The sequence below is a fragment of the Harmonia axyridis genome, chromosome 1 (genome assembly GCF_914767665.1).
Source record: "Harmonia axyridis chromosome 1, icHarAxyr1.1, whole genome shotgun sequence".
Taxonomy (NCBI): Eukaryota; Metazoa; Arthropoda; class Insecta; order Coleoptera; family Coccinellidae; genus Harmonia; species Harmonia axyridis.
In genome coordinates, this window is record NC_059501.1 from 44001439 (window position 1) to 44017317 (window position 15879).

Genomic DNA, 15879 nt, shown 5'->3' on the forward strand with positions numbered 1-15879 from the left:
CAACAGAATTTTCTCACACCAAAATATCACAGCGATATATATCGATATTTTACTCTTACATATTTCGATACATTTCGATAGTGTCAGAAAATATCGATACAATATATAGATATCGATAGTTTTCTGACCTTTGCCCATCCCTAGTGTGGATGTCATAACCATAAACAAAGATTTCTCTATGACCATAATTGTCAGTCAAACTCAGACGCATGTCTTAAAATTTTGTTCGAATATAAATCGTATATTGTATTCTTTAATAATGAATAAAAAATAACCGATATCAACCAAATTCTCAGATCTCATTTTTCCAGAAATGGCAATTTCTTTCTTTGAAGAATTTGGGAGAAATGAATAATCAAAATGTGAGCGTCAGTCTTTCAAGAAAGTTATTCATGCTTATAGGTTTGTAAAAAATTTTTAGAGAATATTGAATAATAATATAATCCCAACATTAAGATTTTAAATTAGCACATTTCTTCTTTATAGAGACATGTATGATGCATAAGTCCAAATTTAATTGATGATTGGGTGGGAAAAATTGACAAAAAAAGTTTATGTTTGTTAGTTAAGTTGTAATCCTTTTTATGGTCCTTTTTTTTGTTTATTTAATAGTTACAATAGACAATTATTAGCATATTTTTCTCTGAATTTCAACTTTGAAAGAAAATTTGTCATTTTATGTCTTGCCGATGAAAATATTGATATTCTTGTAAGTCAATTCAAAATGAATAATAGATATATTTTAAGGGCTATCATTCCACTGGATATTTACTTGTGAGCCCTAAAATGAAGTTACATTTATTCAATTGACTCATTAATAGAAATACTACCTGAAATAAAGAAATTGCATTCAATGTTTATTTTCAGTTTTGACAAATATTGAATTTACATAATCGTTCGATAAGATCTATGAAAAGACCTACAGTGAGATTTTTGTTTTAGGAATATTCAGTATAGCTGTAATAAACAAACTGAAAAGAGGCAGAATGAATAATAGATCTACCTTTCCGATACCCATATCTGAGAAATCAGGTTATAAGAAGTCCCTCATTTCCAAGGTTTATCAATACATTTTTCAGTTGAGCAGCAAATTATTCTTCTATTCCATATTTTGTGAAGAAATACAATATAATTGCAACAATTCGAAGGACCTATTGGAAATTCCTGACGAACTAAGGAGTTTTTTAGTATCTGAAGATTGTATTGATGCTATGTTATAGAACGAGACTTGTGGCTCTGGGTTTTACTCAGAAGTGAATTAAACAGGGCAATTTATGTCCTATATAGTAAATGAAATTTTGATAGATATAAGTTTCAAAAGATCAACAACTGATCATAGTATTTACATAAATCAAAAAATAACTGGCTTACTATTGTTGCATTGTACGTGGATGACTTTTTTGTTTTAACTAATGTTAATTCTGAATGAATTTTCTGATAGAAAATTTTATGATAAAGAAATTAGGGGAAGATAAAAAATGATTAGGGTTGAATATTACTAGAAATTATGGAAAAAGTAGTAACGCTATCGATTATATTCTTCAAATATGTATTGCAATAATTCAACATGTCTGATTGTGAACATGTGAAAACTAAATGGAATTTTAATTCAACAAAAGAGAGTTGTAATGATGAACCATATAAGAAATTAATAGGTTTATTAACATCTTTAGCAGTATTAACTACTCCTGATATAGCATACTCTGTTAATTTCTTGAGTCAATTTAATAATTATCTCATTGTTGAACACTAGAAAAGTGCAAAACTCATTTCAAGATACAAAGATCATTGTTCAATTTTTACTTCAGTCAAAAGGAACTGAGTATTTGAAATCGGTACTAAAATTGTATCGGCCAATACTATTGACCCATATTAGTGGGTTCGATATCTGACTCGATTTTTTCAAATGTCAACTTTGGATCTGAATCAATGAATAATTTAATTTCTACCAAAATGAAAAGCAATGAATAAATCAGTAGGATAGCATTTTTGAAATGGCCATATAGCACCTATTTCCATAACGATTAAAAGATTGGAAACTTTAGTGAACAAATAGGTAGGTATCTACATTTTTATACAAATTTGATCATTCATTCATGACATGGAAATTTTCAATAAATAGTCTGCTTTTTAAAGTATTTTATACCTTCATTGAATTGCTGGAAAATTGATACCAATTTCGAAAGTGACTGCCATTTTAAAATTCTTCATATACTGAATGATCCTTCAAGATTTATTTCTGTCGTAACATTTTGACTAGTATTTCAACTGATATATTCCATACGTTATTGAAATCAATATCTTCAAAGTACTATTCAAAAGACTTATAATGGAATTTAGAAGAATATATCTTTCTCAATTTCATAGTCATATATATATATGATATGATGCATAAGTCCAAATTTAATTAATTCACATCTAAAGTGAATGTTATTTTTAGAAATATTCAGTATAGCTATAATAAACCAACTAAAAAGAGACATAATGAATAGACTTGCCTTTCAAATACCCATGGCCTATGTTACCTCATAAGCAATTACCTATAATATCTTATCTTGGTGAAACCTTTTTGAGAAATCAGGTTATAAGTTTGAGAGTCTCTAATTTCCAAGGTTTATTAATACATGTTTCAGTTGAGCGGAAAATAATATAACAGGGTATATATAGTTGAAATCATTAGTATGAAAGATTTGACTTATTCATTATAAATTCAACAGCACTGCACTCAAATTCTTCAAAAACGGAGTGGTCACTTATATTTTTGCACTCCTCTGTCGTAAAAGTGTATATTTTAGATATTCAAAAAACATATGGAAACTTTTGAATGTTATCTGACTAACTTGGCTCTTTTTTTCCAGTAATAAAGCCAATTGTGAATTATCTATAAGGAGTTTTTCTATCTGTTTAATACTGTTTCATAGTAGCACAACTTTTACTCCAATCCAAGACTGAATTGATGAATGAAGCTTCTGTTCTCTTTGGTAGTTCCATCTTCTGTCGCAATAAATTCAAATTTTCACGAAAGGGAATGTAGTTTTATAGTTTGTGGAAAATAAACGAAAAATTCCTGAAATAAAGTAACATTCATCCAATTAATTCCAAATAATACAAACACTTAAAACAAACCTGAATTGAGGAAAATGTATTCGATGATATAAATGTTCATTTCTAAATTTTGACAAATATCTATCGAATTTTCGATTCGCCGAAGACTTTGCATTTTATCTGTCGGCATTTATTTAAATATTGAATAACAATTTTGGAAACTGCAAACTTTTTCAGGAACTTTCATATATCGAAATGGAATATTTATTATTAACATGACACTGACAGCCAAATTGTCCACAGATACCACAGAAATATGGGACACGAAATGTCAAAATGATCCGAAACACCCCGTATACTCGAAAACCGCGAGGAGAATCGAAGGTTTGGGATTTTTCCCGGGATCTCCAGACGATTTTGAGGGGGGTCTTATTCTTGTCATTTTTGCTCTAGATGGTCCCGTTTGGGCTGTGATTTTACGTTTAAAGTTTGACGTATATGTGCAAGCGGTTTTATATATACTTAGATTTATCAAAGTTACTTACGTCAGTAGAAGAATGATTAGTTCAAGTTGACATTGATCAATAAACGACAATTTTTTTTTGTTTTATTACAGTTCTTCCTCAGGTGTTCGCAATTACCCCACTTTCCCCTATCATTCTCAGTGCGAGCCCAGGGAACCAAGAGCATCGGAGTCATTCCTTAGATTCATTGAGAGATATATTATTTATTATATTCTATCGAAACGACATAAACTACGAGCGATATAAATTACATATCTATATATCCCGTAATCCATAATGAAAAGTCACCACAACCGTGTAATGGACTGTTGAAGTAAAATTAGGAAAGAATATAATTTGTCTGTACTATTCACGTCCATGTTTTAAAAATTAAGCAATTTGTCATAGGGATTTGGACAGAAATAAATAATCATTTTTCAGCCTTGAAAAAAGGACAAGACATTCCGAAACGTTGGCAAAATCATAATTGATTATTCATTTCTGTCCAAATTCCTATGACAAATTGCTTAATATAATTTTATTTTGATTGCAACACAAGCTCAGGAATATTATAATCATCAATCACTATTCCATAATGACACTTCTATCCAAGGTATTTCGACAAGTATTAAAATTGCAAAGCTAGCAGAAATATTCTCTGAAATATTTTGAATGATGTCTAGAAGATGAAGCAATACATGTTGTACTATAATGTATCGGTTATCCCAAATTCGATGTCTAGTGAGGGGATCTTAGACTTAAAATCGCTTTGACCTAGTTTCAGTTTCACACGGCACATCAACCAAGTGCCTACCTTTAAAAATCTGTGAACTTCAAAGTATTGATATATTCGGTAGCCACCAAGATATCCGGATTCAACACCGTTAGATTTTTTCAATATTTTAAACTTGATAAATTTGTTCTTCAAATGTGACCAAAGGATCGAATCTAACGATGTTAAATCTGGAGACCATGGTGGCCACCGAATATTTCAATTATCTAAAGTTCACAGAATATTATAGATAAGTAGGTTCTTGGTTCATTTGCCATCTAAAACTGAAATTTTTGATGATTCCTATAATTTGATAAGAAATTTATATAACATGTTGTATAAGTTTGAAGAGGGAAAAATTAGGCGATTCTATTTGATATAAATATTGTTATGAATTACAAACACCAAAAGTGTGTGTTATAACTTCAAAACTAATGGCAATTGAAAATAAGATTTTATATATCTACCAACGAGTCTACCAATGGATTCTACTTAAAAAAACTGCCTGTATAGAATGTTTTTGTTCCATGTCAATAACACCAATAATGAAGATGTTATGAGAACTTTTCATTTCACGCCATTTTCCAAATCACTCTCATTTGAAATAGTAATTTACGTAACAAGTCCGGAAAATAGGGTTTTTTTGGACGAACAGACAACTCGCTTACGCTCGTCCTGGAAGTCTGTGAGTCCAAAAAAGCCATTTTCGTGTGTGTTTCGTACAATATTTTTTCGGAAACCTTGTAGAATAACACTATCGCTGCTTTCCATATTTTATTGCGCGATTGCGATCAAATACATGCAAATTGTTGACAACTAATTTCATATGAACTGTGAGCCGTTTTCTCGGTTGCTATGGTAATGATCAACTGCATTCATTGAAAATATACCTAAATACCTAACAAGATTTTCATAATCACAATGATACAAACGACGTGATTCTTTTCCGGCCTAGTCCGGGAAGTACGTACTTTCCGGACTAGGCCGAGAAATGCTACTTTCTCAGAGAAAAAGCGTCCGGGAAGTGCTCACTTCCCTGACGGATGCCGAAAATAGTAATTTACGTAACAAGTCCGTAAAATTGGGTTTTTTTTGGACGAATAGACAAAATTCCAGGATGAGCGTAAGCGAGTCCTGGAAGTCTGTGAGACCAAAAAAACCATTTTCGGGCGTGTTGCGTACAATATTTTTTCGGCAACCATGTAAAATAACACTAACGCTGCTGCTTTCCATATTTTATTGCGATTGCGATCAAAAGACATGCAAATTTTTGACAACTAATTTCATATGAACTGTCAGCCTTTATCTCGGTTGCTATGGATTCTATGATTCTTTTCCGGCCTAGTCCGGAAAGTACGTACTTTCCGGACTAGGCCGGGAAATGCTACTTTCTCAGAGAAAAAGCGTCCGGGAAGTGAGCTCTTCCCGGACGGTTGCCGAAAAACAGTTTTTTTTTTATGAGGTTGCGGTTTTCACCAAATTAATTATCTCAAAAATCGAGGCCGAAAATGTGCCATTAATTTTTTTCTAGCTCAGAGGAGTTCTGAGATCCCTTCACTAGGCACCGAATACAGCATCCGAGGTTGAGGATATGTCCAATATAGAACTAGAGATTAACTCATTTGCATATTAATCCGATTTCGCATAAAATTTTCTATACATTCCCCTACTAATTTAAAAGATTCTCATCTCTTGAGTCTTAGTCTTGACAGATCGCCTCCTGCATCTAGATACTGAAATACCATATCCGATGTATGCTGAAAACAGTGACCAGTATACAAGGTTAGTTGAAAATGTCTACCGAGTTTTCTGGGGGTGATACTTTGAAAAATAAGTTTAATTTGATAAATGAACTTATGGTCCATTATGGCATATTAACGAAGATATATCCTTCAAAAGTTGCTAAAATTAAAAAAAAAATTCTCTGGTGAATGCCACCGATTGAAATTTCGTGCATAAATTTATGTTGTTGAAATAATTTTTTTTATTACACTCCTACATTTTTGATTTTCTCATAAAGGCTGTTTTTGGAGGGAGAGTCATGATTTTTTTTGGGGCAACTCCTTTCGTTGTATTCGTTTTGGTGAAAAAATAGAAGCATACGATGAAGCTAAGAAAATTACATGAAAAGGCTACCCTTATCCAAATAAAAAATGGAACTGTTTTGTATAGTCACATGATGTCACATCTTGATGGATAATTAGGTTTCGGTTATCTGATATTTGTAAATTTATTGGGGTTAATTTTTATTTTAACAGACATAAGATTGTTCACTATATATTTGATCATTACTGAAAAAATTTGGCTGACTTTCTAGATTCTTGATTCTGACTATATTGAGTTGTCAAATGTTGATCTGCACAATATGAAGGAAGGACAAGGTAATAATTACTAATTATAGAACGAGCGAAATTGGAGCACATTGTTATATACCAATTATTAGGAATTAAATTAATTTGTTATCTTTATGATTTATCGATTTTTCAACAATTTGAAAATTTTATTGAAATTAATATAACTAACAGATATATTAATTAGTATACTTTGTCAAGTTCTCAGTTTATTTAGGTTGAAAATTTGTTCGAATGTAATAATTATATTTCAATTCGATTGATTCATTCTTTCTTCAAAATCTAACAAAGTTAGCATCATCTACAAAATACAAAATATTTAACAGGAATTTGGCATAGTTATTCTAATTTAGAGTTTATATCATGTGATATGCCCATTTTGATTAAAACCTAAGGAGTGATATATTTTTTGTAACAGTGCCCGTTCTTTTCCTGTAAAACATTTTTTGGTGAATCACTGGTAATTTGAAAAAATTTAAGAGAAACAGTAATCTGATACTAAACTTTTTGGTTTCTTGTAGTTTTGTCGTATATTCTACCGATTTCGTGAAAATTCAAATTATCAGTAGTAATATCCTTAGGACATTGAATAGATGAGATAATTTTATGACAATCAAAACCACTGTTTTCAGCACTGTGATGTTGCCGCTTGTATCATACAGTACTAACAACTTTGATATTGCAAATAGAACACCCTGTATATCATAACTTTGTTCCTATCTGTGGTTTTTGAATAATTGATTAATTTTTTTTTTGTTCAAAACAGCTTCAAATAAATATTCATCACTTCGGTACTTAAAACCATAGAAATTTCGGGTATAGATTACCAATATCCCGTGTATCATTTATGTGTAGGTAATAAAATACGCCCCTTATCAATTGTTGTTCAAAATTACAGGCTTCAACGAGACATTCTACAATGATAAAAAGTGCATATTTTCAATGGAATGTATGTATTTGGTTATTGCAGACATTTGAGATAGAAGATCTATCCTTCAAATGAACGATAAACTAATTTATCTAACTTTATCGAACCCCATGATCCTTGCCTTAGGTCTCAAAGTGGGCACAATGAAAAAGGATTACAAAATGTTACTAGCTGGGACCAGTGAATTAATTTGTATTATAGGGGGATTAAGTGGGTAGCTATAATAGGAACTTTTGACAGGGGTCGATCGAATCTTACACACTACGTATATGGGGTGAAATTAGTGACATGTGGTGGGCAAATTAAAAATCTATTACGAGAGTAATACTGGTGCAAATTGAACACATCAAACCGAGATTATTCATGGCGTAGATTTGATATTATTAATGATAGTTAATGAAGAGCCTTTTATTTACGACATAACAATAATTATATTGAACTAAAGTGTAGATGAAGCTATTCAACTTGACCTCAATCAAAACAAATATTCAAGAATGCAAAGTCAATTAAATGAAATAAGTATCTGAAATAAAAAGAAGAAAAATTGAAGTAATTTGCTTTTTCCAGTAATGCAAAATCCTCAACAGTGAAAAATATATATGCTGTTAAGTTAACAAAGGAGGCGGCAAAGTGTGAAGTAATCGATTGTTAAAATATTTTGCTAAACTAATTGTCTATAGGTCCTAAAATGCTTAGTTTTCAAGATGTTGAATTTTCCAGAAAATTAGGTTTTTTAATATTTCGAATAATATCTTTGTCGGCACATCTCAACTAATGGACAACTATCCACTTGACAATTATCTCTGTCACTATGTCACTATATCCAGTGCGTCACATGTCCTCTTTTTAGTTTTTAACATCCTTCATCCCCTCTTTCACCTTTTTTTGTTTTTAAATCAATATTGGCAGATTACTCTTTTGTTTCTCCCGTAAGCAGGGGCGGATCCAGAAGATGTTTGAGGGGGGGCCACAGAAAGTCACGGCTCATATAGCAAAATAGCGGAAATTTTTGATGGTACCTACTGGGTCAAGTGTTTTTTTTTATAGAAAGATGAATTTTAGTAAATCATATCATATTCAATTTCCGGAATTTTTGTAGGAGAAAAACGAGTTCAAAAAAAATTTAACATATTTCATAAATATATGTGAATTTATTTCATAAGAAAACTCAGGTGCAAGAAAGTATAAGGTGTCGTAAAAAGAAAACAATTATTTTTGCATGAAGAACAAAGCTTCAATTACCATAGTTATAGAATGATCCAATTCGGGTCAAATACCTATGCGCTGTTTCGTTCGATAACTACAGTTCCAAGTTAACAATTGTGTCATAGGGGAACCGCTCTTCGTAGATAATTCCCTGCCAATCTAACTAAACAAACAGCAAAACCTTCCTGGCCTTTTCCGAAGGCTCACCACCACCGTTTTTGCTTGACGTTGTCATAAATAATCCATTTTTCATCAGCAGGTACCTAGCGTTTCAAAAATAGGGCGATTTTGTTGCGTTAACTCGTGTGGTATCCATACATCTAGCATCTTCTTGAGATCAGCCTTATGCAAATAGTGTTTCAAACAGTTTATTGTGCACTCTTAATCTCTTGAGCAATCGAAACAGGACTCGATAATTTCCATGCTTTTATCGCTATTTTCGACAATTGGCCAGTGGCCGCCTTTCAGTGCGCGTTGCATCTTTGACATCGAAATTACCGGAACGGAATCGACGAAACCAAAATTGCACCTGATTGGCTATTAAAGTATCAGGTCCATGAACACTATTTACATTTTCAGCCGCCTGGCTTTAATTTTTGTCTTTATCTAAGAAAAACTATAAAATATAGCGAATGAAGCCATCTATTAGAAAAATAATGGATTCCTTTTTACTACACATATTAAATAAAAAAATATGATGAAATTTTACAAACTTAATGACAAATTCTAGTCTCCTATTTTTTTGATCAGCGTATCTTTGTATGATATTTACAACATTAAGACTGCTGCAAATGGTTCTATGTATATGCATTAATGCCAATACATTCAACCTGTCTTCAACCATTCTAGATCATATCCAATCTTTCACCCTTCTGAGTGCCCACGCATATTTTTCTATTTTTCAGGATATATTTTTATATTTATAAGGTCAGCGAGGGGGGGCATGGCCCCCATATCCGCCCCTGCCCGTAAGTTCCTCCACTTGGGATTTTGATGGTATACTTACCCTTATAATTAATTCTAAACCATTCGTCTGATTTGATCCCAACGTTTAGTATCTAACTCTGCTGCCGGTTGGGATTGGCTTGAGATTTTTCGAATTCTGATTATAAATATTTATGCTCTTGGTTTGATGATGTAAATAAATAATAATAAATACATTTGATCACAGCAAAGATGAATGCTCGGGCACGCTTTGATTAACGCAATCAGTGTAAGATGGAGAGTAAAAAGTGTTTTGATTTTTATTGTTTATTCCTTGAGTCTAGAATATAGTCTAATTCTATTTTTTCTTGGAACCACATACCTAAATTGACTTACGGGAACTACCAATCTTCCTGATAAAATGAGTTTCAACAGAGTAGAGAGTTTGAACAGTGAGGAGATTTCTGAACTTTTCGCCCAATTTTTTGGAGAAGTTTTTATCATCGAACTACAGGGGAATTTGTATACTATCTAATTTAATATGAAAAGAAAAACACACTGGTTTTAAATATTAAATATTTATTATTTTTAATAAGCTATCGATTAAAGATAATCGATAAGTTGGTTTGTTCTTATCTAACTTTGAAAAAACACAATTGTTAGTGAACAGCAAGGTTTTGTGAAGTCAAGATTCATTGCTACTATATGTTATTGTTTGTTGATTGTGTTACGTCTGCTCAATAGCAGAGAGGTGGAGGCAGTGTCGATTGTATTTATACAGATTTTCGGAAAGTGTTCGATAGGGTTAATCATAATTCTTTGATGTGAATAAGCTCAACCTTATGGTATCGATCGAGGACTTCTTGCGCGATCTCCGTTTCTTCATTCCTTTTTTCTCTTTCTGGGGTACCTCAGGGTAGTCATTTGGGCCCATACTATTTCCTTTATTTGTTAATGATGTCGCTGCTGTTTTCTCGAGTTGTCCGTTCTTGCTGTTTGCTGATTATGAAGATTTTCAGGTCCATATCTACAACTGACGATGCCCTCGCTTTGCAGCATGACTTATTTTGCATTTGGTGTGAACTGAACAGATCTTCTTTAAACATTGATAAATGTCATATTATATTCTTTCATCGTGGCCGAGTCCTGAATATTATATGAATCGACAACTCGTTGTTTGCTGAGGGTGAGTGAAGTTACTGACTTCGGTGTATTGAGTTTTTGCAATCATATGTAGAAGAAGAGGGGTGTGATTATTTGGAAATGCTCGAAATGGAAATTTTTTTACGGTTGAAACTTTAAAATTATTATATTGCATATTCATTAGAATTATTGATGAGTATTCCTTTGTTGTGCGGTCGCCGTCGTATGTCACTCACATCGCCTATCTCTAGAGAATTCAGAATAGGTTTCTATGTAGGCGTGCTTTTAGACTGGGTATTTCATCTCAGAAATGATCCGGTAAGGTCCTTTCTGCGGTTGCCTTCTTCAGAATCTAGGAGTTCTTATTTGGATTTGTTGTCTGTTTTCAAGCTGTTGAATGGCATGATTTATTGTCCTGAATTGTTGTAAAGGTTTAATTCTTATGTTCCGTCATTCAATACTAGGAGCATGATGGTTTTGTATCAGGAGACGCCCCATACATACAACGTAGACACTTCTTACAATGAAAATGAATTTGCATGTGCAGGAATCAATGCTCTGAGAGGACGACCATATAATCTTTATGCAGCTGAGAAACCATCAGCTTTTGGAGCACTCTCCCTTTCTTATGAGTCACTGGGGTATTCATTTCCATCTAAAAATCCGTCATCCATGCATTCCAGGACAAGGCTTTTCATCGCTTTTACTCCTGCTTAGGCGCGACCATTACTTTCTTTCTCTGTGAATCCTTACTAGATAAGCAGTTACCTTTAGTTAGTTCGAAGTTCCTTAATTGCAATTTTTGTTAAGTAGATATACACGTGGTGAGTTAGTAAATTCAGTAATTTTGTTGAACTATAAGGCACTGAAGGGGAAAAGTTGTATTATTAAGTTCAAAAATTCCGAAACGTACGTCTGTCTTTATGTTAATTTAGTCATTCAATTTGTTAACCGTTTAACCAATTTGTACAGTTTTAGTTATTTTGATCTTTTGGTTGGTTATCAATTTTGTCATTTCTACTGGAATTATGTTCCAAGACGAAAATAAACCAAATATATCATGAAGATAAATTATTGTGAAGGAAGAGACACAAAGTTGTCAATCGAGTAGACTCGTTTATCCTTTATAAATTTTTTTTAAATTGGGTTATGAAAAGTTGTTATTCAATATGATTTTCAGTCATTTCCTGTATTTGATTTAGAAGTGGATCCTGCATATGGGACGTTCTGGATACTTTTTCGGTGTTGTCTGCAATAGATAATTGTTGTACAAACCAATCTCTATAAAAATCATGTGGGCCGCAAAAAAAAGGTTTTCAAGACTCTCTATGGGGTATGCTGAACAAAGTGCGCATTACCTTCTTTTGTCCAATGAACATTCTCTCACTGTGCGCAGAATCCTCAAAAATACCACATTGTATGAAAGGTGGCAGTATACTAAGCCGTAATAAACTGACAATATTGCTAACTTTGGCATGAATTGCTTTAGGCGCGAAATAGCGGGACGGAAACAATTCACCTTTCTACAGAGAGCATCTAACTGCTGCTCCCATCTCAGATGGCGATCCACGAAAATTCCCAAAAATTTTGTGCAGTCCAGAGATTGGATGTTGAAGACCTTAAACTGAAAACACAAAACACACTATCATGGGAACTCTTAGTTTTGAATTGGACTCATTTAGTTTTTCCTATATTAACCATCAGTGCATTCTTTCTACACCATTCCACAAACACCTGAAAGCGATGTTTCAGCTGGTTCTTTAGATCTTCCTTAAACAGCAGATACGACAGTTGACCTATCTTCAGCAAAAATTATCAAAATCCTGGGTAGAATGAACACAAGTAAGTCATTACAGTGGCCTCATCGACGAGGCTATGTTTACTAAGAATGGAATTCGCAAGAGTTTTGTATCATTGAACGATACTGCTTTACTATCTAGTTCAGAATATTCTCAGTGCCTTGCAGCGAAATAACGATAATGTTCATCTTTAAAAATTTTTTCTAGGAAACCTTGACGTGTGCCATAAAAAATGAAAACGCTCCAGTAATGTAAACTTATGGTAAAATCTGAAGCAGGTAACGAATTTTTGAAAACGGAATTTACAGGGTGTTTTTTAAACCTGCAAATTTAATCTGAACTTATCATGACTCCCACACTGTATTTCTGAGAAAGTGTTGAAATTATTCAAAGTGGACAATTATAGTGTTCTACACTGAAAATTCCATCAATATTGTTCAAGCCATACCAAAGTTTTGAATAATAGAAAAATCGGTCGAATCGGACAAATCACCCTGTAGACTCTCAATAAAGGCCCCCAACCATAAACTAAACATTGTTTCGAAACTGCCTTGACTAGTGTAAACTTTTCCTAAAATCTTACGGTCTCCTCCGCAATCACCCTGTATAATAATTTATATTATATTATTTTACTTATTTCTGTTTTTGAACCAAAATAACAAAACATTCATAGTAAATGTAAAATTCATATAGGTACAGTTTATATGTACTTATATATTTTATGATTTGAATACATAATCAAAAAGACATATAGAAGAAAAATACTGGAATGCTATAATTTCATTTAAAATTTTATCATGATTACGTTTGTTGTTTTGTTTCCTTCTAGTTTCTAGGGATCACCTAGAAATGAACAATAAACATAGAAAGTAAGGTTATATCCTTATCTTCCTCAACAGTCAATACCCTCAACCGTCGCTTCGAGGCAAAACCTCCACCAGTTGGGTCAACTTCCAGTTGAGTCCGAGCTCAACCTACGATTTGACGTTTATAAAACGAATTTTGGTAGTTGACGCTCGGTTGAACTCAACCGACGGTCAGCCAACCTTTATATACCTGCATATTCAGAGGTAACAGCTCAGATATCCAGTCGACTTATGGCGAATATCGTTCAATATATGCACGATAGCACTCAATCGGATATCTAGACTGTTACATGAGATTCATTTTTCTGCAAGTCTTAAGTCTCATCTTAGTCATGAAAATGCTGAATGGAAAAAGCTAGCAAAACCATTAAAAAAGCTAAACGTTATACAGAACACTGCACTTCGGCTAGCATTAGGTGCACATATTACCAGCCCTTCAGATAGCCTATGCAAGGAAACAGGTGAGCTACCCTTATCATTACACCGACAAATGCTACAGCTAGCGTACTCTGCAAGAATTTCTGATAACACCCAAAACCCAAACCAGAATCTAATAGTCACCCAGAAATATAAACACTTGTACTAAAACAATGAAAATGAAAATAAACCTCCGTTATATTACCTGGTGAACAATTCATTGATCTCTTACTTCCCCCCTACAATTACATATAAAGAACCTACTCATCCACCCTGGATCAATAAGAAACTCAGCGTCAACCTACATCTTACAGAGTACCGTAAAAGAGAAACTCCAAGAGAAATTCTACAACAACACTTCAGGCAGATGGTTTTATATTATAAAAACTGTCTAATGATATACACGGATGCAGCTAAATCGCCGGATGGAATTGGATGCGCTTATTATTCAACGGCATCATTTCAGATGTATAAACTCCCAATCTTCTGGAAGTTTACCATCTTCACGGCCGAACTTATATCAATACAAAAAGCTATTGAATATGCAGTCTCTCAAAACCTTCGAAACCCACTTGTTTGCACCGATTCTTTGAGCTCAATTCAGGCAGTAATGAACATATACTCCAAAAATCCAATCGTCATTAACATCTCAGACTTGATGAACCAACACCAGGCACCAACAAAAATAACCCTGGTTTGGATACCATCTCATACAGGAATCGAGGGTATCGAGCAAGCCGACAAATTCGCAAAAAGAGCTATATACGAAGGACAACCTGTGGAAATCACGACTACATATAACCTAAGCACTAAATATAAGAACGAAATAAAACAGAAATGGGCTACATTACTTCATGAACGAAGATCGAAACTCTTATTCATTGAACGTTCTAACGCCAAATCCCATCCCATCATGACGAAAAGAAATCAACTTGTAATTCTGAGAAGACATAGAATTGGTCATACACGATTTACCCACTCATACTTACTGAAGAAAGAACCCCCACCACAGTGCACTTCATGTAATGTCCAAGTAACTGTCAAGCTCCAAAATGGAAGATGCCCTTAACTTCAACAGACCAGAGGCTTTCTTCAACACAATATTATTTGTTAGAAAAATTGGTATCAACATATAACAGTACAATATTTTAACTAAACTTTTGTAAATGAAATGTAAATTTTATTGTACCAAAATCGCTAATGACCCAGGTGTCGAAGCGAAAATTTATAAATAAATAAATAAGTATTACGTCAGAACTTGAGAACCTACTATGTGACTGCTTCTTAAATAGTATCTGTAAGAATAAGAGAATATTATCATAAATTCAATTAGTAACTGATACAGTTCATGAGAGAAGACATTTTCACAGATATTGGGAATAGACCGTCAAGTGTCGACTGTTTCTCTACTGAAGGGTCCGATCATCCTCTAGCCTTGTGTTTGCCCAGTTCACAAACATTAGTTCAGGCTTCCCGAACACCCCCTCCACCTTGGACCCTTCCAACAAAGAAAGGAACCCCTGGATTGATATGCGTTGTTTGTGGTGATACAAGCAGTGGTAAACATTATGGAATTTTAGCTTGCAATGGTTGTTCTGGATTCTTCAAAAGGAGTGTGAGAAGAAAACTCATCTATAGGTAAGTTATGACTGAAAATTGAACAGATGCAATACATACAGTATATATGTATAATTACTTTTTTTATCATCTCAATTTTTAGGAGTTTTGGGCGTAGTTTTCGCAAAAAAATTAAGAGGTAATGCATAAAATTCCAGTTTACTATTCTTACATCCGAGACAACTTTCGACAGGTCTTTCTAAATATCAGATCAATTTTACGTAAAAATTTATCTTGTGTTTTTTCCATAGAATGACCCGTTCTCGTGATATAGGTTAGCGTTTTCAGAAACCTATATGTCGAGAACA

At 33.3% G+C, this 15879-nt stretch overlaps 1 protein-coding gene across 1 annotated transcript in view; it reads left to right on the top strand.

Moving 5' to 3' along the window:
• The window catches only part of LOC123671464 (photoreceptor-specific nuclear receptor-like), a 106532-nt gene that overhangs the window by 12814 nt on the left and 77839 nt on the right, over positions 1–15879 (top strand). Inside the window, exon 2 of the mRNA XM_045605321.1 lies at positions 15325–15592. Within this exon, the coding sequence (XP_045461277.1) occupies positions 15325–15592 (268 nt within the window). The remainder of the gene's footprint in view (positions 1–15324; positions 15593–15879) is intronic.